This window comes from Talpa europaea (genome assembly GCF_964194135.1).
Source record: "Talpa europaea genome assembly, chromosome: 2".
NCBI classification, from domain to species: domain Eukaryota; kingdom Metazoa; phylum Chordata; class Mammalia; order Eulipotyphla; family Talpidae; genus Talpa; species Talpa europaea.
Genome location: NC_140068.1, coordinates 5,427,430 through 5,453,747, shown reverse-complemented (window position 1 = coordinate 5,453,747; position 26,318 = coordinate 5,427,430). Strand labels below are relative to the sequence as shown.

Here is a 26,318-nt window from a genome sequence, read left to right as displayed (position 1 = left end):
GGAAAAGTTCTTGCGTCTTGGTCACGAGCCTCCGCAGCAGCATTCATGTTCACCTCTGACTTGTCTTCACATTCTCGATCTGGTCTTGCCAATATAGTTGAACTATAGAAGGAAGAATCAAAAGCAAATAAAACCTCCATTTCCTCCTCCTCTTACTTTAACAACAAACAGCTGTGAACATGAGCCGACGCCCTGCAGACCCTAGTGCCAGAGTGCAAGGACAGCGAGGACCCAACCCTAGTGTGCTGTGCTCTGCAGCACCAGTGCGGGGTCCCCACAGCTGGGGACATCTGCGAGACCCACAGCTGGGCCTATCATGTGTACTGGAAGCGTTTCATAAATGCTTGTTGCTGCTGTTGGGAGGAAAGAAATCTAGAGAGCTAGAAACTCAATTTCAAGCTGTCTGATATAAACTTACTTTGAACTTTGTTTTAAAAAATTCAGTTCTGAGTGAGCACAAAACACTTCTTATGCTTTTGAATCGAACATGCACACACGCGCATACTTGAGCACACACACACCCTTTTTTCCTTCTAAAGTAGTCACATGGGGGGGCATCAAATGAAGTCATTATTTTCATGACACTCATAACACTGAGCACCATTTCAATTGAGAAAAAAAAAATGAAGCTAATCTTGATCTTCTTCTGTTGTGCTCTTCAGTTATTCCCCTAACTGAAGACTGCATGGAGAACCCCTCACAACAAATTTGCATTCAGGGGCCTCCCTGGTGGCCTAGGGGTTAAGTCTCAGTGCTATCACCGCTGCAGCACAAGTTCGATCCCCAGCCAGGGAGCTGACCCACATGGGGCAGCAGACCTCTCCTGTCTCCCCGCTGCTCCCCTCAGCAGTGGATTTCAGTGGATCTGCCTGTTCTGCTCCCCACTCTGTCTCTGGTGAATCCTTTCATCCCCTGCACCTCTGGCTTATGCCAGCTATTCCCCAGGTCTTATATGCAGAAATAAAAATCAATCCTAAAAAAATTTGCATTTAATGGCATAAAAGGAGAAAAGTATCTAGGAAGGATACTTACAGGATGCTTTAGGGGTCCGCCAGTTCTGATTTTGCAGGTTCTCTCTCTCCTTTCTGTGCCTCCTCCTGTGTTTGTGTTCTGATGTCTTCTGACTCACGATGCGCTTTTCTTTCCTGAAGTTCTTCCTGGCTGTCTTCCTGCTCTTGATGTTTGGGTCCGTTTGTATCCAGGTGCTCTTTTAAGCCTCCTGAATGTTCCAGGGCTTCCAGAGCTGACACTTGCTTCTCGGGGTGAATGACCACGTGATCCCCTTTTCCGTCTCCCGGGGAGTCACAAGGTGCTTTCTCTATCCTTTCTCCTAAGCCGGCTCCGCCATCATCTTCTGGCTCAGACTTGGTTCCAGGCACTTCTCTCTCACCCTCAGATGGAAGAACGACCTCGTCAAGCTGCTGGGCATCGACACGGGGGCTTTCTACCTGGACGGCTTCGCTCACTTCTCTGGCGGTATCTGCGTGTGTCTGTTGCAGGGCGACTGGCGCCGACTCCTCGCTGGTGGAGAGCGTCTGTGTGTCTTCCTGTGTGGGGGCTGGAAGTTCGCTTTCTTCCTTCTCGACTTTCTGCTCCAGTTGCTGCTTGTCAGCTTTTATCAGGGGAGCCTGTGGCTGGGGCCCAGTGGCGGGTTCTTCCGTGCTTACTAACTGCTCCACGGCGGTCTGAATCACGTTTTGTACAAATTTGCTGCTCTCAGTCTCAAGCTGCAGAATCTCATTTTCGGCCTCGGAATCTTCCATGCTCACCGTGCCCTCCTGGCAAACCACCTGCTCGCGATCTTGCTCTGCCCCCCGTGTCTGGGATGCGGTGGTGGCTCCTTCCGGGTCAGCGCTGGAACTTTCTCCAGTGGTTGCAGGTACCGTTACCGGTGTCGACTCTGCCCCAGATTCAGTCCCTGGGGCCAACACCTCTGCCCCCTGCTGAGCCTCACTGTACTCGGTGGATTTTTCTTCCAGTACTGAATGTGCCTCTACAGATCCCAAAATTTCAGCCGTTTCTAAAATCTTGACGGTTTTTCTTAAGACCTTCTTCTCTTCCACCGCGGGAGCTGTTAGGGTTTGTGATGCGTCGGAGCTTTGAACCTGAATTTCTGTGCAGACCGTTTCCTCTTGGGCCGGAGAACTTTCTTCCAGTCTGCGGGCTTCCCTCTGCCCTTCTGCGCTGCTCGCGTCCTCTGTCCGACCCGGGGGGTGCTGACTGGGCTCTTCAGATGTGACATCGAGGTCACCCTCGGGTTTCTCTTCACTCCCTTGGGCGGATTTCGCTTCGGTTTTCTCCTTCTCTACCTGACCTGCCATCCCTCTGTCTGCCGGGGCTGGAACAGCCTCGGTTTGACTCTGGAGTTCAGTATCATCCTCCCTTCCAGATTCAGCTTCTTTAGGAACTTGGTCGTCTGAGGCAACTTCAGGGATCCTCTCCTGACTGACTGTTACTTCTGTGTCTGCAGACACTCCAAGTCCTTCGACGGGAGGGCAGACTTTGGGTTCCTCGCCAGCTTCTTGAATCACCTCAGTCTTCGAGGGGACGGGGGCCGCTTCCCCTGAGGCCTCTGCATCCGTGTGTTCTGAAACCACCTTGTCTTCTGGATGGTCCACATCCTCCTGCTGCGAGGGAAGGCCGCCGGGTGCCGGCCACGTCTCTGTCTGTGCTTCTGGGGCCGAGGACTGCCCTCCAGGGGCCTCCGCCCCGTCTTCACAGACCTGGTCCACGCGCTTGTGTTGTGTTGGCTTTAGAGCTTCAAGGTCGGCCCCAGGGGTGCCTCCAGGGCTCTCCCCAGCGGTGGTGAGGGTGTCGGCTGAGTCAGGGGCAACGGTTTGTTCCAACACAATTTCTGATTTGGCCCCAACCGAGGTTTCGGCTTCTTCACGAGCGTCTGTGGGCTGGCCGGACTCCGCGCTCTCCGGATCTTGAGGGGCCATTCCAGGGCTTTCCCCGGCAGGGGGAATGGTGGCCTCTCCCTGCGTCAAATCCTTGCTCTCCTGAACCTGAACTTTGGACACCACATCCACCTCCGTCTTCAGGTCTGGCGCTGGAGCCTCCTCGCGGGCTTCTTCGGCCTCCTCTGGTATTTTCGGTTCTGCCTTCACCCCGTCCGCCAGCGCCCGGGCGTCGGGCCGCCGGGCCTCGTCCCCCACCTTCTCCGCCACGGCCTGCAGGACCTCCTGGGTCCGGCGCTCCAGGTCTTCCGGGCTAGGCCCGCCGGCCTCCGCCTCCTGAACGGGGGTGGCCTCCTCGGTGGTGTCGGGGGACTCGGTGAGCTGGGAAACGGCCGACACCATGTCCGTGGTCTCCTCAGCCCCGGAGGCCTCGGTCGCTTCTTCCGCGCCAAACGCCCCCGTCGTTTCCGCGGCCGTCACCGCCTCGGAGGTCAGCTCGGAGGCCACCTCGCTCGCCAGCGTGTCGTCGCCGGCGTCCCTGCCCTCGGGCGCGGCCGCCACAGGGGCGTGGGGGGCGGCCTCCCCTCCCCCCGCCGGCCCCGCGGGCGCCGCGGCCTCGCCGCGCGCGGGCTCCACAGGCCCCGCCACAGGCTCCACGGACGCGGAGATCCACGACGGAGACCGTTCCTCCACGTCGGGGGGCGGCCTCGCCCCGTCCACCGCGGCCTGAGCCTCCGGGGGCGCCTGCGGGGCCTCGGCCGCGGCCTGGGCCTCGGGCCGCTCCTCGCCGCTCGGGGCTCGCAGGGCCTCCATCTTCTCCCTTTCCACGGCCTCGAACTCGGCCAGCGGGACGACGGCGGGCACGTCGGGGTCGTCCTCGTTGGTCTCGGCGGGGCCCGCGTCCCCCACCGGGGCCTGCTCCTGCCTCCCGTCCGGCCGTTTCTTCCTCCGCCCGGGAATGAGCTTCTTGATGGAGACCCAGGACTCCTCCCGGCCGGGCTCGGCCTCTGAGGCGGGAGGCTCGGCGGCCCCGGCGGCGGGGCCGGCCTCGTCGTTTTTCTCCTCCAGCTTCGCCTTGGACTTCTTCCGGGCCGTCACCAGCCTCTTGAAGGACTCCCAGGTGGAGACGCCTTCCCCCTCCGAGGGGCTTCCCGCCGGCTCCGGGGAGGAGCCCCCCTGGGCCGCGTCGTGCTCCGCGGCGCTGGCAGGGCCCGGGTCTGCGCCCGCCTCTTTGTCTTTTCCGCCTTCGTCGGGTTTCTGGCTGTCGCCCGCCAGGGTTTTGGGGGGCCCCTCCTCGTCAGAAGAGGACGCTTTTCTTGCCCTTTTCTTGGAGGACCCCACACAGATGAACGCTTCCCAGGACACGGAGGTGTCCACCTTGCGCCTGGGCTCCTCGGGCCTCTGCTCTTCGCCGCTTCCTTTGCCCTCGTCCTGCATCTCAGAGGTTGCGCTCTCTGTGGAGGACAAGGTGGCGCTCTTCACCTTGTCCAGCTCGTCCTCTTTGTCGCTCTCGGAAGGCCTTCTGACACGCTTCTTGGGCGTCACCATCTTTTTGAAAGAGGCCCAAGGGGTGATGCCTTCTCTCTTTTTTTCCCCATCAGAAGTGACTCCTTCTTCCGCCTCGGCCTCCGGCAGGGCCTCGCCCAGGCCCTTCTCCACACAGGTGGGCTCCTCAGGCTCCTCGGGGGACGAGGCTGAACTGTCGCCCTTCTGCTCGTCTGCGCTGTCGGGGGACTCTGGTGCCCCCGGCTGAAGCTCCCCGGACTCCTCATCGCCTGCGCCTCCTCGCTTCCCTTTCACTTTCTTCCCAGAAAGCTTTTTGAGGCCTGAGCTGGTGAAAAGTTTCTTCAAAGGGCTTCCTTGCACCTTGATTCTCTCCTGGGATGACAGGATCTCCGCCTCACTGACGACGCCTTCGGGGTGAGCAGACAAGGCTTTCTCCTCGGGACCCAGCTCCGGAGGCTGCGGGGGGTCCCCTTCCGAGGCACCCACTTCTTGGGGCTTCACCTGCTCCTCGGTGGGTTCAGCTGCCTGAGCCTGGGTGCTGGTGTCAACCTCCATTTCAGGGGGCAGAGACGCTGCTATAGGGGCGGCTCCCTCAGGTTCCTGCTCAACTGTCTCCCCCACGGTGGCGACGTGGACCTCCGCGACGATCTCTACTTTTTCATCAAACACTTCGGTTGCCAACGGGGCGACTTTCTCCTCAGGGGCCCCAGGCACCTGGTCTTCGATGGGCAGCTCCACTTTCTCATACTCAGCGGAGAGCCTGGCCTCGCGCGCGGCCTCGCCCTTGGCGGCCGGCGGTTTCTCGCAGGTGGCTTCTGGCTTTTCGTTTTCTTCCGAGTCTGCTTTCTCGTGCTCGCGTTCCTTCTTCTTCTCTGAGGCTTCCAGCTCTTCCTCCTTGGGCTTCCTGAAACTGGTCTTCTTTCGCCAGCCCGCCCAACCCTGGGTGAAGAACTTTTTGAAGGGCGACGCCGTGTCACTGGCCAGCGGGCTGGTTGGAGATTCTGGAGACTTGGTCGGTTCTTGCTTTTCTCCCTCGTCTTTGCTCTGTTCTTCTGCTTGGTCGGGTTCGGCTTGAAGAGAAGCATCCGTGTTGTTCTGCTCGGGTTTCGGCACCTCCTCGGGTTGCTCTGTGCACGGCTTCAGTTCACTGTCCTTGGGTGTTGCTTCCGGGGCCTCCCAGCTGGGGTCCGGGTGGTCGCCAGCCCCGTTTGAGCCCCCTGCACCTTCTTCCTCATCTTTTTTGACAGTGAGCAGTTGGACAGTGTCAGACTTCTCGGTCTTATCCTTTTTCACAGTGAATTTAAAGCCAACAAACTTGAACACTTTCTTAAAGCCGACATCACTAGACTGAGACTCGGGAGGGTGGGTGAACTCTTCTAAATTACTTTCTGAAGAAGGAATCTGTTCAATTATCTCAGGCATCTCCTCCTGCCCCTCCTTGGCGCTATCTTGAACAGCTGCTGAGCTAGCTGCCATCTTGACATCTGAGTCTCTTTCACTCACATCTTCAGACTCTCGCTGTCCAACTATGAGCAGAAAAAAGGGGGTGGCAGAGAAGGGAACAAATGATTACAAGTCAATAAAATTAAATATTAAAAAACATGACCAATGAGGGCCTCCCCGTCGGCACAGCAGGATGAGCACAGCGCTGTGAAGCTGTCCGCAGCCTCTGCAGCGTGGGTTTGATTCCCGGCCAGCCAGGGAGAGTCCCACATGGCGCGGCAGACCCCTCTTGTCTCCCCTGCTGCTCCCCTCAGCAGTGCTTTCGGTCTGTCTGCCTGTTCTGTTCCCCGCTGTGTCTCTGGTGAATCCTCTCACCCTCCCACACCTCTGGCCTGTACCCCAACTCTTGTATAAAAATATTAATAAATAAATAAATGAATAAATGAATAATCTTAAAAAAAAAACAAACCAACCAAACAAACATGACCAATGAATACTTTCTTTAATGTCAGGCAAGTCCAGCACAGGGTAAGGGTTTCTCTCCTCTCGAGAGCTGGCTTCTCAGCCCAGGCATCTGTAATTACAGGTGAGTGCGCCCCGTGCTTGTGCTCCCAAGTGCTTTTTGCAATAAAACGTTACCACCTGTGGGCAACGAAACCTAGGAGGAAAGCAAGGCCTCAGGGAGCAGCCACAGGGGCTGTGGCTGGTGGTGGGAGGTGAAAAAGAGCCTGAGCCGCTGCCTTTTCCCCACAGGACATGTGCTACTTTCTGTCATACACAAAAAGACTATAAATTTGACACACATAAAAAGTCTTAACATATTGTAACAATTTACTAGACACCTGAAGCACAAAATGAAGGTTAATAATATATGTAGTGTCTAGACCAATACTTAAAATCCCAGTAATAGATATTCAAAAACAGAAACAATGTTTCCCCAAAATCTATGACTTCTTTCCATTGATATAATCTTATTTCTTTTTTTATTTTTTAAAAGATTTTATTTATTTATTTATGCAAGCACTGGGCACAGTCAGAAGCGTGGGAGGGTGAGAGAATTCACCAGAGCCAGAGCGGGGAGCAGAGCAGGCAGAAGGACCGAAGGACACTGCTGAGGGGAGCAGCGGGCGGCAGGAGAGGTCTGTGCGCCATGTGGGACCCTCCTCCGGTGGCTGGGGAGCAGCCGGGGATTGAACCGGCGCTGCAGAGGCTGCGGGCAGCTTCGCAACCCAGCGCTCAACCGCTGCGCCACCGGGGAGGCCCGATATAATCTTATTTATCCATGAAAATAATTGTATTCCTTATGTGCAATATTACACATCTAGGTCTACAAATTTCCACCGTACAACTTACTGGGTTTTAGTTTAAAACTAAAGTCAAGAAAATTAACTGAGAAATTGTGCAAGGTGCTACCAAGAGCAGCTGGAGCCTGTCCCTTGTGCTGTGCTCTGCGGTAACCGCAAGTCCTGTCCTCTGGCCCTTTCATTTCAAATGTTACCACATTTACATAGTTGAATGTACAGAGATGAAATCTGTAGATTTTCTGGGCCTCTTATTTAGCAGAGTAAGGAAGGATACGACAAGGTTTTCTAGCCCCATGCACGTGTAACATGGTAGAAGAAACTGCTAGCGTGACAAAGCCAAGGTTGCCTCTACCTTTCTCATTGAAAATCAGCCAATCCCATTTACTGACATCAGCATCTAAGGTAGCATTTCCAAAAGTTAAAATAAAAAATACTGGGCCTCCCCGGTGGCGCAGCGGTTGAGCGCTGGGTTGCGAAGCTGCCCGCAGCCTCTGCAGCACCGGTTTGATCCCCAGCCACCGGGCGCCACCGGGCGAGGATCCCACATGGCGCGCGGGCCTCTCCTGTCTCCCCGCTGCTCCCCTCAGCAGTGGATTTCATCAAATCTGCCTGTTCTGTTCCCCGCTCTGGCTCTGGTGAATTCTCTCACCCTCCCGCGCTTTTTTTTTCTTTTTAATTTAAAGATTTTTATTTATTTACACAAGCACTGGGTACAGTCAGAAGCACGAGAGGGTGAGAGGATTCACCAGAGCAGGGAACAGAACAGGCAGACTGACGAAATACACAGCTGAGGGGAGCAGCGGGCGGCAGGAGAGGTCTGTGCACCATGTGGGACCCTCGCCGGTGGCCAGGGATGGAACTGGCACTGCAGAGGCTGCGGGCAGCTTCGCAGCCCAGAGCTCAACTGCTGCGCCACGAGGGGAGGCCCCCTCCCGCGCTTCTGACTGTACCCAGTGCTTGTATAAATAAATGAATTGAAAAAAAATCTTTAAAAAAAATAAAATAAAAAATACTGAGCACTAAACACTTCAGATAGAGAAGGAAGTATGAAACAAAAACAAGAATCTCATTGTTTCGGTCAGGTACACTTCTTAAAGGATTTTCCTAATTTATAAATAACGTGGTCAAATTTAGACATCATGGTCAGTGAACAAAGAAACTGCCACGCACATTAAACACAGAGGCAAATATCCAGAGAAAATCCAGACATGTATGATTTGATAGTCTCGGGCCTCCAACCTTCACACCCCTTTCAGTTGGATCTTCAAAAGATACTCTTTCTGCTATTTTTTAAAAGCATGTATAATTTCCTCAGGGCCTCCCTGGTGGCGCAAGGGGTTAAGATGCAGTACTGTGAATCATTCACAGCCACTGCAGCACAAGTTCAATCCCTGGCCAGGGAGGTGACCCACATGGCGCAGCAGACCTCTCCTGTCTCCCCGCTGCTCCCCTCAGCAGCGTATTTCAGTCAGTCTGCCTGTTCTGCTCCCTACTCTGTCTCTGGTGAATCCTCTCCGCCCACACGTCTGGCCTGTACCCCAGTTCTTGCATGCATAACTAAATAAATCTTAAAAAAAAAAAAAGCATGTATAATTTCCTGAAAAGAGGGGGAAATGCCATTCGTTTCCGTGTGTTCCTATTATAAGCCTACTTAGAGTTCAAGCCAAAGATTTAAGTGATTTCCATGAACTGCTTCTTACAGATTTTCCCAATTGTGAAAGCATATTCACAAAAGGCCTTAATTACTGCAAGCACATAAAAGATGTGAAACTCCATTTTTTAAAGGGGGGAGGGTGATATGCATTTCACACCCATAAGAACAGCACATATTTAAAAAACTAAACAAAAAACCAAATGCTGGAGAAGACAGGAGAAAGAGGAATCCTGTCACACTGTCGGTGGGAAAGTCAACTGGTGCAACCATTTTGGAAAGCAGTCTGGATTTACCTTCAAAAATGAACAATAAAAATATCCTATGACCCAGCAACTCCACTCCCAGACATGACCCCAAAGATGTGAAACCATCAACTCAAAAAACCCTATGTGTTCTACAACGTTGACTGCAGGACTAAATGCCCGTCAACAGAAGATTGATAGGCCAAAGATGTGGTCTCTGCACACTATGGAGTATCACTCAGCCGTAAGGAAAGACGAAATGCTGCCATTTACAGCCAAATGGAAGGGGTTCAAGGGAATTATGTGCAGTAAATCAGCAATGACAAAGACAAATATTGAACATTTACACAGCAGACAATTCAACAAATTAAAGTACTTATAAAAACTAGTGGCCATTAATAAAAGAAGTAATGCTTCTGAAAGCTGGAGGGGGTGGGAGAGAGGGTCAGTGAGATATAAGTGGTGGAGGGGAGCAACGATGGGGTAAAAACAAACACTCATTAACCGATCTTTTCAGAATTTGAAGGAAAATGCAGAGGCATTTTACTAACACAGTGGGAGAAAGCAGGTGTTCTCTATACCATTCCCTCTACTTTGCCTCCATGCTCCTAAATCTGTGTTTCAATTTGAAACACATCAATTTCAATTTGAAACACATCTAGAAAAAGTATTCTGGGGTCACTGGAATGTTTACAGTCAAAACTTGAGGGAGACAAAGATGAACAGCTGCCAACTGGCAGAACAAAACAGCTATTGATAGTTCCAGAACAACTTAGCAATATTCAGAGGTTTTCTATATATAAAGTGATATATGGGGCTGAGCATGCAAAAAAAAAAAAAAAGAAAGAAAGAAAGAAAGAAAAAAGTATATAGGATCACCACATAGGGCAACTTTAAGCCCCAACCAATCAACTGGTCTACAGTCTCTTTTGACCTAAGTCATTCTAGGAGTTACTATTGTCGGATAATCTTCCAGACAGGGCCCCTGCTGGTTCCTCAGGACCTTCGCGCTTTGGACAAACCAAAGCCAGCTCTGATTGCAGCACCTGCAAGGTTGGACCTGTAGCAGACCTGACAGGGAGGCCCTGCTTCCTAAAATACCCCTTCAGCACATCAGGAAGTGGCCAAACATCCCTAATAGTTTTAGGGCCTAGAGGACAGGCGGCTAAACTCTCTGGCTTGGCAGCCAAGACCATTTAGATTAGGTTGCAAGATCGAAGCCAACTTTCACGGCACTTTTGCACAGAAGAGCTAGGCACCGGGCCCCAGAACAACAATCACAGAGCTACCCATGGTAAGGCTAGGAGACCCGCTGCAATCTAGATGGAGTGTCTCAGCCTCATTTCCTACTCCTCTGCTGGTACAAGTTCCTGGTGTTGCAGCCCAACAGATAAGGCCTGCTCTGTCCACCTCTGCATCCCACACTTTGTTCCCCTCCAACAATAAGAGAGGCTTTTGGTCCTTGCTAAATCCTACTGATTTAAGTGTGGCTGTATCCCTTTCTCTCTCTCCTCCTGCCACCTCCTCCCGGGGGAAAGCCCTTGCCAGGTTGATTCCAGCCAGCACAATCTCTAGCCCAACCTAGATACCCTTTCCAAGTCTGAGTCTTCAGGCTGAACTCTTTTCTGGCGAGAAGCCAAGGGGGATCCCTTGCACACTGCAGTTCTGGACAGACCTCTGCAGGTTAGATTAAGTGTCTGGGAGTGGTGGAGTGGGGCACATTCTCCAGTGGCCCCAGATGAGACCCCACCACACAGGGTCCTCTGTCAACCCCACTGGGGGCCATGACGAGATATAGGTGCAAGGGGTCAGCTCAGGAGTCCTGCAAGGAGGTGGCTGGGTGGCTCAACCTCATCCCTTCCTAACACCCTTCTCTGCGTGTGCCACATTAGCAGTCTGACCAAAGCCAGGGAAAGAAGGAAGGATGCAAACCCACCCACACCCCATCTGGGCCTGACTAAAGGGAAGGTCAGTGTCCCGCCCCCAGCGATGACTCCCCAGGGCAAATCATGGGGGGATGGGAGGGGAGGGCGGGACATGAGCTACTCACAGCAAAGGTTACTCCACCAGGGCATGGCACGCGCCGCTGGCCAGCAGCGGCAGCCTGACAGCGGCTGGGGAGGCACAACCCAACCCTGGCTGCCCCATCCTGGATGGAGACTGGCAGCCCCAGCAGGCCGGCGGGGCGCTGACGAGAGCGCCCCCTGGGGGTCACTGTGCGCGTCATAGAGGGTGCAGCCTCGGGGCTGACCTGGCGCGCTGGGCGGGTTTGGCCTGGAAAGGCCACGAGAAAAAGCCCAAAAAGCCCCGTGCATCGCCCCAGTGGGGTGTCTCTTCAAACCCAAGCACGCTCGGACCCCAAAACCAGTCCTGCCTAAACAACTGCCAAACCGTCACTAAACCTCCGACCCGCAGTACGTTCCATTAAGCGGTGGACACCAGACCACGTTACGCAGCAAGGCCTGAGGCGTGGCAGGCGCACGGGCACCGTCTGTCTGGTGTTAAGAGCTTTGCCTCAGCGAGTTTGAGACCAAGAACTGGACACATGCTGCAGGTTCACATCACGACGCTCTTTCAGGATACACAGAACCTTAGAGGGGGGAGATGGTGCACACCTGGGTGGTGCCTGCAACTGTATACGGACGTCAAGGGACTTCACACCTGTCTCTATGTGGGAAATGCAAAATGGCTCAGCCACTTTGAGACAGTTTGGCATTTTCCTTTTTTTTTTTTTCTTTTTTACATATTTTGAAAGGTCAGCTTTATTAGGTAAAGGAGGAACAGAGGCACATGCATAGTCACAGGCAGGCAGGAGAGCTGTTTAGTTTGTCAAAACTAAACATATTCTTACCATTTAACACAGCAATCACACGCCATGTTCACCCAAAAACCTCCACACAGTTGTTTTTTATAGCTTTATTCATCATTTCTGTCCTTGTTTCAAGGAAGTCCTTCAACAGGTGGATGTTTACATTTACTGTGGTACATCCAGAAAATGGAATACTATTCAGCACTAAAAAAGGAACTACCAAGCCATGAAAAGACATCAAAGAATCTTAAATGCATATTCTTTTTTTTTTTTAAAAGACTTATTTATTTATACAGAGCTGTGGTATAGGTCAGAGGCATGGGAAGGTGAGAGGATTCACCAGAGACAAGAGTGGGGAACAGAACAGGCAGACGGACGAAAGCAATGCTGAGGGAAGCAGCGAGCAAGACGGGAGAGGTCTGCCACACCATGTGGGTATCTCCCTGGCCGGCCAGGAATCGAACCCGCGCTGCAGAGGCTGCGGACAGCTTCACAGTGCTGCACTCAACTGCCTGCACCACCAGGGAGGCCCTTCAATGCATATTCTTATGTGAAAGATGCCAGACTGAAAAGGCTATTTATTGTATGATCCCAGCTATGTGACATTCTAGAAAAGGCAAAACTGTGGAGACAATTAAAAACATCAGTGCTGCCAGAAGTCGGGGAAGGGAGGATGAACAGGTGAGGCACAGGGGATTTTAAGGGCAGTAAACTATTCACCTCGAACGGTAGATACACATTTGTCCAAACCCACCAAGAGCGAACCCTAAGGTAACCTACTGACTTTGGGTGATAATGATGTGTCCATAGAGGTGCATCTAGTGCAACAAATCTGACAGTCTGGTAGGGGCTCCGAAGGTGGGTCAGGCTGTGCATGTGTGGGCACAGGGAACTCTACTTTGCACTGGCATTTGCTATGACAAACTAGCTGTCCTGTGACAGCCAGTGTCACATAGGGAGTGCTCCTCACAAGGATGACTCAGAGACTCGGCTAAAGGAATAACACAAAAGCTTGTCTTTTTAAAAGAAAACCCTATGTATTTTCAAAGCAAAATTATTTTATTTTCCACCAATCATTATAACTTTTTATAATTTGTCAGTGTGGCTGATGATCAGGAGAGGTGTTTTGACGTGCCAGCTCCCACGCTGGGATGGAAAAGTTGCTACGTGTCTGATGTGCACAGCAATTTATGTAGTAAAAAGCAGCTTTGTCATGGTCACGGTCATGTTTTAAAAAATGAAAAAGAAAGAATGTATACGTCCTACGTACCCACTCATAGATTTCAAAGATCACTTGACCACCCTGGTAAAGATGGACAGCAAGAATCAGGGGGTGATAAATTGGGGGTGGGGTAGAGGGGGGAGGGCTGCGGGACATTTACATGCTTAATAGTGAAGAGGGTGGGGAAACCCTAATTATAGTGGAGAAATTGGCCACAACTTAATATCAGGTTATGCCTTTTCTCCATACCCTCAGGACACAAAAAAAGCTGTGGCTTAGCATGCCTGAACTAAATTAAAGAGAAAACAAACCCAAAATAACAAGTGTGGTGAAATGGGGAGAGGAAAACCATATACTTCAAACATGTCAAAGTCTACTAGACCCAGGCTATAGAATGTTCTAGATCTAAAGCAACTGAAAAGACACTAAAGGTGATATTCAAGGCCAGATCTCCCACTTCAGGGGGGCTGGGGGGGTGCAAAACAGGACATTATGACCTTAAATGGTCAAGTGGAATTGGATGGTAGAACAGGTGAGAGCATGGTAGTCAGGTAAATGTACATCGCAGTAACTGAGTGATGGTTCTACAAAGGAAGCTCCCTATTTTCAGGAAGCACACAACTCAAGTATTTAGGAGCAGAGCTATATACCTGATGTATATCACTCACCCTCAAATTCAGAAAAATTTTAAGGGGCATGCCTCCCTAAGGCTTAACAGGAAACTGCTGGTTTTTGCTTTTGTTTTCCAAGAGAGCCAGAAAAGACAATAATGAAGTATATGAGTAAAATGTAACAACAGGTGAATCTGAGATAAGGGCATATAGTGTGGGTGTTACCTGCACTGTTTTGTTTTTTTTTTTAAAGATTTATTTATTTATTTATACAAGCACTAGGTACAGTCAGAAGCGCAGGAGGGTGAGAGAATTCACCAGAGCCAGATTGGGGAGCAGAACAGGCAGAAGGACCGAAGTACACTGCTGAGGGGAGCAGCGGGCGGCAGGAGAGGTCTGCGCGCCATGTGGGACCCTCCTCCGGTGCCCGGGGAGCAGCCTGGGATTGAACGGGCGCTGCAGAGGCTGCAGACAGCTTTGCAACCCAGCGCTCAACCGTTGCGCCACTGGGGAGGCCCCCTGCACTGTTTTAATATGCAACATTCTGTAAGTTTAAGGTTACGATTTTAAGAATAAAGTAGTGCAGATAACTAATAAAAATAAAGAAAATGACAAAAGCAGAGAGGATGTTGATTTCAGAGGACAGCATGTCTTTGCCTCACATTACATACCATAATATAAATTTTATCAGTTATTAAACAGTAGACAAACTTCTCTCCCTCTACTGTCAAAAAAAAAAAAAAGATGGAATTTAGGCAGAAAGGAAGACTAAAGTACAGAAGTTACAGAGACTGATTAGTGTTGAAATTTCACTGAGCCCTGGGCCAAGTTTCCTGAAGTTTCTATTCTGTCTTTACCTGCAACTAGGTCACTGCCAGGACTTCCAGCAAATGCGAGCTAAGGAGGGTGAACGATCTACAATAATAATAATAATAATAATAATAATAATAATAATAATAAAACAAAAACTCAGATTTTTTTTGTTTCATTATTTCCTTCAGATAAGAACTACTTCTTAATTACTTCTTGCCAATTCTAAAAGTAATCCATTTAAAGTGTAGAGGATGTTACAATGTGAGAAACTGAGGCTAACATCCCAACAAGGCAAAGCCCAGAGACAATCACTATTAATATCTGCGGGTATTTTCTTCTTGGACAGTTACCCAATAGTCTTCAAAACTATGACATGATGGCGAGACAATTAATCCAGGCCCTCGCTGCCAGACACTTTATCTGGATCCAGCGTTTCACTGTGGCATGGCCTCATTCCCTTGCGGAAAATCATCACCCAACCCGCTGACGTTTTCGAACAGAAGAGGGGGGTATCCTGCAGTTTCCAGCTCTGACTTTCCTAGACCTTGGGGACCAGAGGACACTGTGGAAATAGAAAATGTGGGTGCCCTTTCAAGTTCTGCACATCGAATGCCGTGTTGCACCTATTTTTGTCCCTGACTTTCAACACAAACACTTTGGGGGGTTGGGATGGGGGAGCAGGGCAGACATCTGGAGTTGCGCCCTCTGCAATGGAAATAGGTTTAGCTACTGCCCGTGCTGGACCCAGTGGGGGGCTCAGGTGGCGGAAGCCCCTCCATCCATGTGAACTCGTTTCCTTTCTCAGCCCACCTGTGCAGACGACACCCAAATCACCCCCCTTTCTCATCTCCAAGTTCGACCACCATCACTTGGGCCCATCCTAGTTTTCGGTGAGCAGAAACCTCTTTAGAGTCTGTTTTAGAGTCTGAGTTAAAGCTCAGAGCTTGGTGAGCAACAAATCTGTTAAACAAACAGAAGAGCAGCAAGGAGACTGGGGGTGGGGGGGGGGTGGAGAGGGTGCAGCAGGGACAGATGTGCCAGGTTTGACTGCTGAGATGGAGGGAGGGACTGGAGGCTGAGGGTGACCATGGAGAGGATTCTGGGAAAGGTAAAGCTCACCTGGTCCAACTTGGCATAGCCACCTCCACCCACAACCACACTTACAAACATTCCCTCAACAAATCTGCCTTTAGACAGCTTCTAACCCTCCTGGCATCCAGAACCGCCTTGTGCCTTAGATTTATCCCAGAGGAGAGAGAGGAGGAAAGTCACCTCACTAACCACATCACTGATTTGGGGATATACTGTACTTTCTTGGCTCCCAAAAAGTCCTCCAGCAGAAACAACTGGGTTGAGAACGGGCCGTCTTGACACCATGTACAATCTCACTCCTGTGGGACTTGGAATTAATCCAGCCATTTTGAAGGGCACTGTGATTAAGCCAGCCAGTCTCTCACTTGCCTGTAAAGTCAAACCCTGATCATTTATTCCCAGATCCACCCTGCATCAGGATGACAAAGGCCTGGGAAGGGAGTTGCCAGAGTGTCCAGGCGCAGACCAGGCCAATCCCTCCAGCTCCACAGTGGGCAGCGTGTCACGGTCCTCGCCCCACCCAACAGGGCGGGAAGAGGGGACAGTCCTCTCAATGGTGCTGAAATCCCTCTGCTCCGCTCTAACGTGTCCCGTGTCCACGTTTCTCCAGCCCCACCTGCAGTGGAGCATCACACACTGAGGCTGTTGCGTCTCAGATGAACATGACCACAGAAGCCAAATGCTTCTATTCTCTTTTTCTGTGAGTGTGTCAATGGGTCGAACACACAGCCAGGGAAAGAAAAAGATGCTTTCCTGTGTGTCATCTTCTGCATCTACTCTGGGAGGCAGCTCCCTCAGGACACAGGGGTGTGTGTGTGTGTGTCTGTGTCTGTGTGTGTGTGCGCACATGTGTGTGTGCACACTCTCCGTCTTGTGTTTTTCTAAGATAAACACAAGTCTTAAATCCAAAGTGTAGAAAGTGAAACAGAGAAGAAAATGGACACCCAGTTGTACATCTTATCTGGAGTGAACACCTGAAGCTCTATTTTTGTTTTTAAAAGTACAGTTGACCTTGAACAACGTAGGTTTGAATTACATGGGGTCTATCTAGATGTGAATGTTTTCCAATAAATATGTGACTCTTTATGATTTTTCTCAAAGTTTCCTTCTGCAAATGTCTTAGAATGTTTCATTCTTTTTTTTAAAGATTTATTTATGCATATAAGAACTGGGGTTCAGGCCAGAGGTGCAGGGGCTGAGAGGATTCACCAGAGACAGAGTGGGGAACAGAACAGGCAGACTGACTGAAATACACTGCTGGGGGGAGCAGCGGGCGAGACAGGAGAGGTCTGCTGCACCATGTGGGTCAAGCCGGGGATGGAACTTGTGCTGCAGTGGCTGCTGATAGTGTCATAGTGCTGACACTTTACCCCTTGCGCCAACAGGGAGGCCCAGAATTTTTTATTCTACGTAAAAGTTATGTAGTACACATCATCTACAAAAAATGTGTTAATCGGATCTTTATTATAGAGAAGGCTTCCTGCCAACAGCAGGCTATTCCTAGTTAAGTCTTGGGGGAGTCAAAGGTTATACCAGGCTATTGCTTGAGCAGGGGTCAGCATCCTTAGCCCCATGGTTTTTAGGGTTCGCTGCATAAGCATCCCTCCTTACTACATTATAAACATAACACATCTTGCTAATAATATCTTATGTGTTTTTTATATATTTTGAACAGCTGTGCCATAATAAATTCTTTCAGGATTAAGGCAAGAAAATATTAATAAAGTCAATATGTGAAAATACACAAAAAGTTGTAACTTTAATGAAGTCTAAGAAACCAAAATCTGCCATCACTCCATGGAGAGAAACCCCACAGTGGCTGAGAGTTGGTGAAGCTTTTCCCACTTAGGTGTGACCTTCTACTAAACTGCATTTTGGCTCCAGATTAATGTCCAGCTGATGCTGATTTATAAAATCAATTCCATGAGACCGAGAATGTGTATGGACAAATACACATTGTCTCCCTTGCGAAATATCACAACCACTTCCTGTCTCCCCAGTTTCAAGGGGTCAGGCCATGAACCCCAAAGGGTTAAAGCTACTTGGGGCCCTGTTTTCTGCCCAGGATCCCTGCCCCCATGCATTACCTGTGCAATAACCAATGTGTGTTTGAGTAAACTGCAGGGTCTTTCTCTTCTACTCTTCCAAACACGTAGAGATTAAGGGATAAGTGTACCATAAACCTGTGTTCTTTTACTCTAAAGGTTCAAAGCATAAGCACTTGTAAGGACTCTATCATACCAATGTTTCAAAATCTTCATGATTTTTCCTTAATTCCTCGTGTTTTTATCTAAAATTAGCTATCAGACTTTGATGACCCGCCTCTCATTCCTGTCTGAGAGAAAAAGGCTCTATCACAAAGGCCACAGCCTGGCTATTTGAAGTTCAGTACAAGCAGGTCTGCACTCCCCTGCAGATTAGAGAGCTCACTGCAACATCTGGGCCTGGTTAACGTCCCGAGATAAGCAGCATTGTCCTGGCATTCTTCCAGGAATTCTCCACATTCTAAATCCATCCCCTATAGCCTACACACCCAGCTCCCCTTGTTCTAAGGCTGATTAACCACTAAACCTCCGAGGAAGATGTTTAACTGAGATTAAAACGAAAGAGAAGCAAAATCCTGCACAGGAGCCAGCAGGTGACACTGGCCATGGACTTCACGGCGCCTTTTCACATCTGTCCAGGCGTGCGCCCGCAGACCACCACACGCACCCTTTCCACCAGGAGAAATAGCCACACCTCGCTTCTAGTGCCAGTGCACCCCCAGAGAGACTGAGCTGTCATGATGAAGAGAGCGTGAAACACCCACTTTTGGTGGTTCCAAGGGGGACAGTCACCTCGAGTGGGCTCTCATCAGCTGGCATCAGGGGATGTTCCCCTCATGTCTCAAAATCTTGACTATAAATCTGTCCCCTCCCTCCCCTAGCAGGTAGGAGCCGCCATGTAAACAGCTATTTGCTATTTTAATTTTGCAAAATGACTTGCATAGAGGTGTTTTACAAATAATCTAGAACTTGTAAGAAGGGCAGAAGATTCTTTCTTCTTAGTTTGCTTTAAAGAGAAATGTTGCCTTCATTCCTCAAGATACCCTATCGTTCATCTCAAATACGTGTGTGAGCTCGAGAAAGCCGGAGATGGATTTTCTTAATTCACAAAACGTATTTACTCATTTGCTGGGATGCCATGGATATTGGGGGGTGGGGAGGGGCTACCTCTCTCCTCATCAGGGTGTCAAATCATATTTCCTTGTCTTTAAGCTCAGTGCTAGTGTGACGTGAGGAGGAGACTTCAACCAAGTCCATGGTACGCAATGTTAATCATCAACCTTTTTTGACAGTTCAGGTTCCGCAGCACCCACTTCAGCGCTGTGCCTACAGGGGAAGGAGAATGGGGGGGGGGGCAGGGTTCCCCACCTTCAGAAATGAAAACTCATTCTTAAATCACTCCAGATAATCTAACCAGACCTCCTCCCTCCCCATTCATTGTGAAATATAAAAACATTCCTCAATTAACATAATACCAGTGAAGAGGACAAGAATAACTTTCTTCCACAGGATTTACGAGTAATGCCCAAGTTTCAAGAAACCTTTGATATTTAATCCCTAATGACCATTTAAAAAGCCTCCATGGGGCCCTCCAAGCTTCTAACCAATGAGTGAAAGACTGGACTGTAAATCTTCCTTAGCAGGATAACTGGCAGAGGAAAAAAAAAACAGTCCCTTTTATGTTTTGCTTCTTTCACTAGGAAATGTTTCTGTGCTGTTCAATTTTTGGAGCGAAGGTTTTTCTGTGCACTGTCTTAGCACCAGGGGAAAGGTACCAAATTTGCTTATATCCTCTAAACCCACACTAATACAAGTAAAAACCAGAAAGCAAAAGATCCAGTTACTTAAGGTTGACTTAAAAATTAGCCCTTCCAACAAATTAGTTTATCATTCCATTGGCTCCAAAGCAACTTTTGAAAGTCCCCCCAAGCCCCCAAGTTTATAAACTCTCAATCACTGCTAAAAAACACCACCTTTCTTTTCCATGAGAAAGTCAGCATGTGATCAACTCATCAAATTGTGAATAAAACAGCGAATAATAAAACAAATAAAATAGTTGAATAATAAAAATTATACCGTACCCGAAGGGCACCCAGAAAAATGTTCTCATCACAGAAGCTATTCCTGCCCCATGTGCAACACCCCACAAGTCACACTCTTGGGTGGCCCCTGCCAGGACTGGGTATTTGTGTATTTCATGCACAGAAAATCTAATGACCTGGGAAAAAATTCACAAAATGAGCATTTTGTATTTCTAATGTTTAAAATTTGCATTGCCTCTTTAAAACAGTAGCTTCCAGGGATCACATACATTTTCATGCTAGGTACATGGTAGGAAGGGCTGGTTCAGTTCACTTGGAGAAGGAATTTCAAGGAAATCTCAAAATAAACAAGCTAATCTATAGGAAGTAAGAGATATTTTTAGTTTTGTTAAACTTTCACATTCATCTAAAATTCCGGCAGAGACTGGGCTTGGTAGACACAATTACAGTGCGAAAAAGTTCCAAACTTAAATTCTATACTGCACTGCTAAGAAAACATACATATTTGGCAAAAAATGATTTCAGATATTTCCAGCAGAGCTGGTCTTAGAAATCTAAATTAGCAAATGGAAATTAATTGTCCTGATGGAGGTAAAAAGGCGGCAGGAACAGGAAGGTCCAAGCGGAGACAAGTCACAGCACAGCTGCGGGGATCAACTGCGCGCCGAGGGGCCTGGACACCCACAGTCGACAATTTTGAAAGATGCTGAGGGTGTAGGTAGGGGTGAGATATTTGACCTCAGACAGCCAGATTTCTGGGAAACACGCTTAAGAAACATTGCCTAAATACGACTGCCTGCTAACCACCCACTTTATAGCTGCGGCTCGATTAGTGACAACCGGAGTAACATCTGAGTCCCCTGAAGAGTCTGGGGCACCGTCACTGGCAACCCCTACTAGACACGGCAACAGGCAAAATCCTGCCATTTCTCAAAACTAGGAATGTTCATTCTAGCACTGCAGCCAGGGAGGACGCTCCACACCTCCTGTCCAGTTCGCCCCGTCGGACAAGTATCCACGCGCGTCCTCCCTGCCCGCGAGAGGGGAGCCCCTAGCAAACACCCCGGGGGGCGCCTCGGGCCGTGGGGGGACCGCCGCGGGGGCCAGCGAAGAGCACTGGCCTCCCCGGTGGCGCGAGGGGTTGAGCCCCGCACTGTGAAGCCGTCCGCAGCCTCTGCGGCACGAGTTCGATTCCCGGCCGGCCAGGGAGCTACCCACATGGCGCGGCGGACCTCTCCTGCCTCCCCGCTGCCCCCTCAGCAGTGGGTTTCGTCAGTCAGCCTGTTCTGCTCCCCGCTCCGTCTCTGGTGAACCCTCTCACACACACACCCCGCACCCCTGGCCCGCACCCCAGCTCTTGCAGGCATCCATAAATCGTCAAAGCTGGAAAAGCACGGCGGGCTGGTCCCGCACCCCAGCGCCCGGCAGACAGACGCGCCGAGCGCGCGGCCCCCTCGCCCGGCTCCCGCCCGCGCCCGCGGGGCCGCCTCGGCCCGCCGGGCCCTCACCTGTGACGGCGATGCCCAGCATGGCGCCCCCGCTCGGCTCGCCGCGGGCTCCGGCGGCGCGGGTCGGGAGCGGCAGGGAGGACGCCCGCGCGGCAGCCCGGAGTGGCCGAGGGGGCGTTTCCGCGGCGGATATAGGGGCGCCCCGCCCGCCCCGCCCCGCCCCGCCCCGCCGCTCGGGCCCGCCTCGGGGCCCGCGGGGTCCCCGCGCCGCGGCCGGCGGGGGCTGCAGGCCGCGCTGGGGTGAGCGGACCCCGAGCCCGCGGGGCTGCGGCTGAGCCGGAACCGCGCCCCGCGGCCGGGCACCCCTGGGGGCCCCCGCTCGGGCGTTTCAGCCCCGGGCGCCGTCCGCGGGCTCCACAGGCGCAGGAGGCGCAGGACACCCTCCCTTTCCAGCACCCACAGCCCCCACCCCCTCACACACACACACACACACACACACAACCTCTCTCTCTCTCTCACACACACACAATCTCTCTCTCTCACACACACAGCCCCTCTCTCTCTTACACACACACACAGCCCCTCTCTTTCTCTCTCACACACGCACAGCCTCTCTCTCTCTCACACACATACACACCTTCTCTCTCTCACACACACACAGCCTTTCTCTCTCACACACACAGCCTCTCTCTCTCACACACACACAGCCTCTCTCTCACACACACACAGCCTTTCTCTCTCACACACACAGCCTCTCTCTCTCACACACACACAGCCTCTCTCTCTCACACACACACAGCCTCTCTCTCACACACACACCGCCTCTCTCTCACACACTGCCTCTCTCTCTCACACACACATACACACCTTCTCTCACACACACACAGCCTTTCTCTCTCACATACACAGCCTCTCTCTCTCACACACACACAGCCTCTCTCTCACACACTGCCTCTCTCTCTCACACACACATACACACCCTCTCTCACACACACACCGCCTCTCTCTCTCTCACACACACACACAGCCTCTCTCTCACACACACACTCCCTCTCTCACACACACACAGCCTCTCTCACACACACACCACCTCTCTCTCTCTCACACACACATACACAGCCTGTCTCTCTCACACACACCCCCCCCCTCTCACACACACACAGCCTCTCTCTCTGACACACACACACACACACACACCCCTCAGCCGCCCCATTCCCTGAACTCTCCGGGAAGGGCTTTACAAGACAAACTTTGTGTCTTCAACACTTGATCAGCAACTTTTGAAAAGCCCCAATTTCAGCATCAGCTCTGCTCCCCCCATAGGTAGAAACTACCTAAACCTTTAGCTCAACGATGCCACACCCCAACATGCAGCCACCAACACAGCATCCCTAACATGCAAACACACAGCATGAGACAGTCAGAAGCTACGCTGGAAACTCCGAAGCCTCATACTTATTCTTGATAAGGATGCGTGAGAGCTGCTGGGTGTGGCAGTCTTGACACCCTCTTGGGGTCCCTGGGTTTGCGCCCTTCCTTTCATGCTTCTCCTGTTTCATGGAGTCCTGTATTGCCTGTCTGACCCCGTTAGCACAAACTCTTCCAAAAGCAAAAAAAAAAAAAAAAATTACTATTGCTCTCCTCTCCTCTGAATATTTTGTTCCCTGCTACTTGAGGGCACAGAATGGGGGTGGGGGGGGCGCTGAGGTGGACAAGAAAGGTCACAGCGAAGACAAGTGGGGGGACAGCTTTAGCAAGAAACCACCAGCGCTGGGGAGAGGCTGGCGACATGCCGAGTCGGGGCCTTTAGAGCCACCAGGAGGCGCGATGCACCACGTTCAGGCCCACACCGAGCAAGTTGCAGGCAGTCACACCTTGTTATGAAGGAGACCTGGCTTCCCTCTGATATTTCAGCAACCACCAGCTTGGCTGTAAGTCCACGTGGGAACAGGGAATGATGCGCCTTGTCCTGATGCCTGGGAGCTGATTCCCAGAGCAGGCCCCTTAGCAACTTCCTTACCTTTCATCTTGCCTAGAGTTTTAACTTAGGTTCACAAATTGCTTTAATTACAATGTGAGTCTGGCGTGTGTGTGTGTGTGTGTGTGTGTGTGTGTGAAGTGCTGCTGGGATTAATGGTCCCTCTGCAGTCCACACAGTTAAAGGGTCAGGACAGCTACTTCCTCTCCTCACCCACCCAGGCCCCCAACCCCAGCCTTGCAGAGTCTGGGCTGTGAAGAGCTGGGACAGAGCTCACGGCGGTTGCACTGTGGTCTACACTCTTCTCAAGTATCAGATACTGTGCCCCCCAGAGGCCCAGGCGACTGGGGGATCTGAGGCCTCACTTCTGCAGCCTTTCTCAGCACACAGCTATGATCCCCTGCAATGTCTAAATACACATGGTCAATTCATGGGCGCACCTGTTGATTCTGATCTTGCCTGGCTTGGCCACTAGAACTTCTCCAAACTCTCCAGCCCAAATTCTTACAGCAACTGCTGTTTCCCTGAGTCGGAGAGAAACTTCACTAGTTACAAGTTTAAGGCCCAAAACAGCATTTAAAAGGCAACTATATTACTGTCAATTTTATTAATATTTTTCCTTGTAGGACATCAGTAAAGACACTCACATATCTGCCTTGATATTCTTTCAGAGGTGGTTGAAACCATGAGGCAGAACAATAGATCGCGTGACAAGCTGTGGAATCTCGTAGCAGATAGAGCTCCTTTGATCTCCACCTTTAAGAGGAATCAAGGAAGGGATGTGTGTCCCAGCTGCCCCCTGGGCCAATGGGTCTGGATTTGCAAAGAAAAGTCATCAATCAGGATAAAAGCAGGAGTAGAGATCAGACCCAAGGTCAGTACACAACGCAGGCAACTTTCCTTTGTTATTCCCTCCATTCCCTGTTTTTGTTAAGTCAGAATTTTTAGAGAAATAGATCATAACCCAAAGCAAAAGTTAGGGTATCCCAAATAGGTGGATAAAAAGTAAAAGTGTTTCCCCAAATTTTATGGTTCATTCAACAAATATTTACTAATTCTCCCTTCATGCTAACTATGCTAAGCACCCAAGAGTACAATCAAATATTGTCCTTGTCCTCAGGGAGGTTGGTCTTGGTGGGAGACACACCCAGAGGTGGAGGGAGAAGTGGCTGAGCTCCAGCCCAGGCCACCTCGGATAACCTCTGGAACATGAGGATGGGTGGGAAGGAAGACAGCCCTTGGGGGCACTGTGGAAGGTGTCCACATCCAGGGGGCTGTTTGAGCAAAGGCAGGAGGACCTGGAGGCAGTGAAATGAGTTCCTTGTAACTAGAAGCTCGGTCCACTTGGGGAGACCAGAGGCGGGGAGCTGAGAGACAGAGAGAAATGAAATGAGACTAGAAATACATTTGAGGTCAGACTATGAAGGGTTTTGCATGACCTGCTAAGAACTGTGTGACAACTAAAACTCGGGCAAAGGCTCTGAATTGACACTTCTCTAAAGCAGAAATACAAATGGCCGGTGAACATATGAAAAGGCCCTCAACATCATTAGATGTTCATTAGAAAATCATTAAGAAAATGCAAATCAAAACTACAATGAGGGCCTCCCTGGTGGCGCAGTGGTTGAGCGCTGGGTTGCGAAGCTACCCGCAGCCTCTGCAGCGCCAGTTCGATCCTCAGTTGCTCCCCAGCCACCGGAGGAGGGTCCCGCATGGCGCGCAGACCTCTCCTGCCGCCCGCTGCTCCCCTCAGCAGTGTACTTGGGTCCTTCTGCCTGCTCTGCTCCCCGCCCTGGCTCTGGTGAATTCTCTCACCCTCCTGCGCTTCTGACTGTGCCCAGTGCTTGTATGTATGTATGTATAAATAAATAAATACTGCAATGAGATACTAATTCACACCTATGAGGATGGCTATGATCCAAAAGAGAGATGATAGCAAGGAGTGAAGAAACTGGAAGCCTCAGGCCTCTTAGTCGTCAGCATACAAAACAGTGACACTGTTTTGGAAACCAGTTGGCGGTTCCTCAAAATATTGAACAGAGTCACCATATGACTTTGCAATTCTACTCCTAGATATGCAACCAAGAGAAAAGCAAACCTACGTTCACACAAAAACGTGCACAGAAATTGACAGCAGCATTATTCACAGTAGCCAAAATTAGGCGCAAACCAGATGCCCATCCCCGGACATATGGACAAAGAAAACTTGGCGTATCTAGCCCAGTGGAATATTATTCACTAATGAAAAGGAACTAAGCATTATACAAGCCATCGCATGCATGAACGTTTTTAAATGCTAGGTGAAAGAAGTTAGTCACAAAAGAGCATAAGACCTATTGCTTAATTCCAATTATACGAAATGTCCAGAATAGGCAAGTCTACAGGAACACAGACTTCGCGGTTACCTAGACTTGCAGAGCTGGGGACAAGGGAGTGACCACTAACAAGTGCAGAGATTCTTCATGAGAGGATGAAAATAAAATGTTCTAAAATTGATCGTGATGGTGGCCGTACATCCACGAGTATACCAAAAACCACTGACATGTACGTCGAGTGTCTTTGATTTAAGAGTGCCTTTTATGAAATGTGCCATGACCCTTAAAGGTCGAGTGCATGCTACATGAATGATATCATTAAAGCATTTTTCTTTTTCTAAACAATGTTGTGTTAGTTCTGAAGACCAGAACCACTGGGGGTTCTGGAGCAGAGTCAGAGGCACGGTCTGTGGCACATCCTTGAGATTGTGATGAAGAGAGGGGTGTGCTGACAAGGAGAAAGGTGCACTAGGGGGAGCTAGAAATAAATCCAGCACGGACACCAGGAGACCCAAGTGAGGGAGGCTTCCAGCATCACATCACCTAACACCTGGAGATGCCCCAGGGCAGAGGAGAGGCAGCAGCAGCCTCGTCCATCCATCTTATCACCCTGAGGAGCCGTGTACGTAGCACAAAGCCTGCCGAAGGTGAGCAAGGAGAATGGAGTTGGGCGCTGGAGCCAAAGGTGGAAGGACTAGGAGACCAATGCAGCGGTCCAAACAGCAGCTCAGGCCAAGCCCCAGAGCTCCCAGGCAAATCACCGCAGCAGAGAGAGGCCTGTTCTCTCTTTGCTGAAAGGGAGGGGGCAGCGACTGGCACACCAGAATTAGCACCACGACTTGGCTCACTACCTTCCTCCAAGGCGGCTGCAGCATTTAACCCACACTGACAGGT

At 50.6% G+C, this 26,318-nt stretch overlaps 1 protein-coding gene across 1 annotated transcript in view; it reads right to left on the bottom strand.

The window, feature by feature from the left end:
* Window positions 1-1,142: 1,142 nt before the first annotated feature.
* AKAP12 (A-kinase anchoring protein 12) overlaps window positions 1,143-26,318 on the bottom strand; it is a gene marked incomplete at its 3' end in the record, with an annotated part of 86,462 nt that continues 61,286 nt past the window's right edge. The window contains exon 3 of the mRNA XM_084228797.1: window positions 1,143-5,932. Within this exon, the coding sequence (XP_084084923.1) occupies window positions 1,143-5,932 (4,790 nt within the window). The remainder of the gene's footprint in view (window positions 5,933-26,318) is intronic.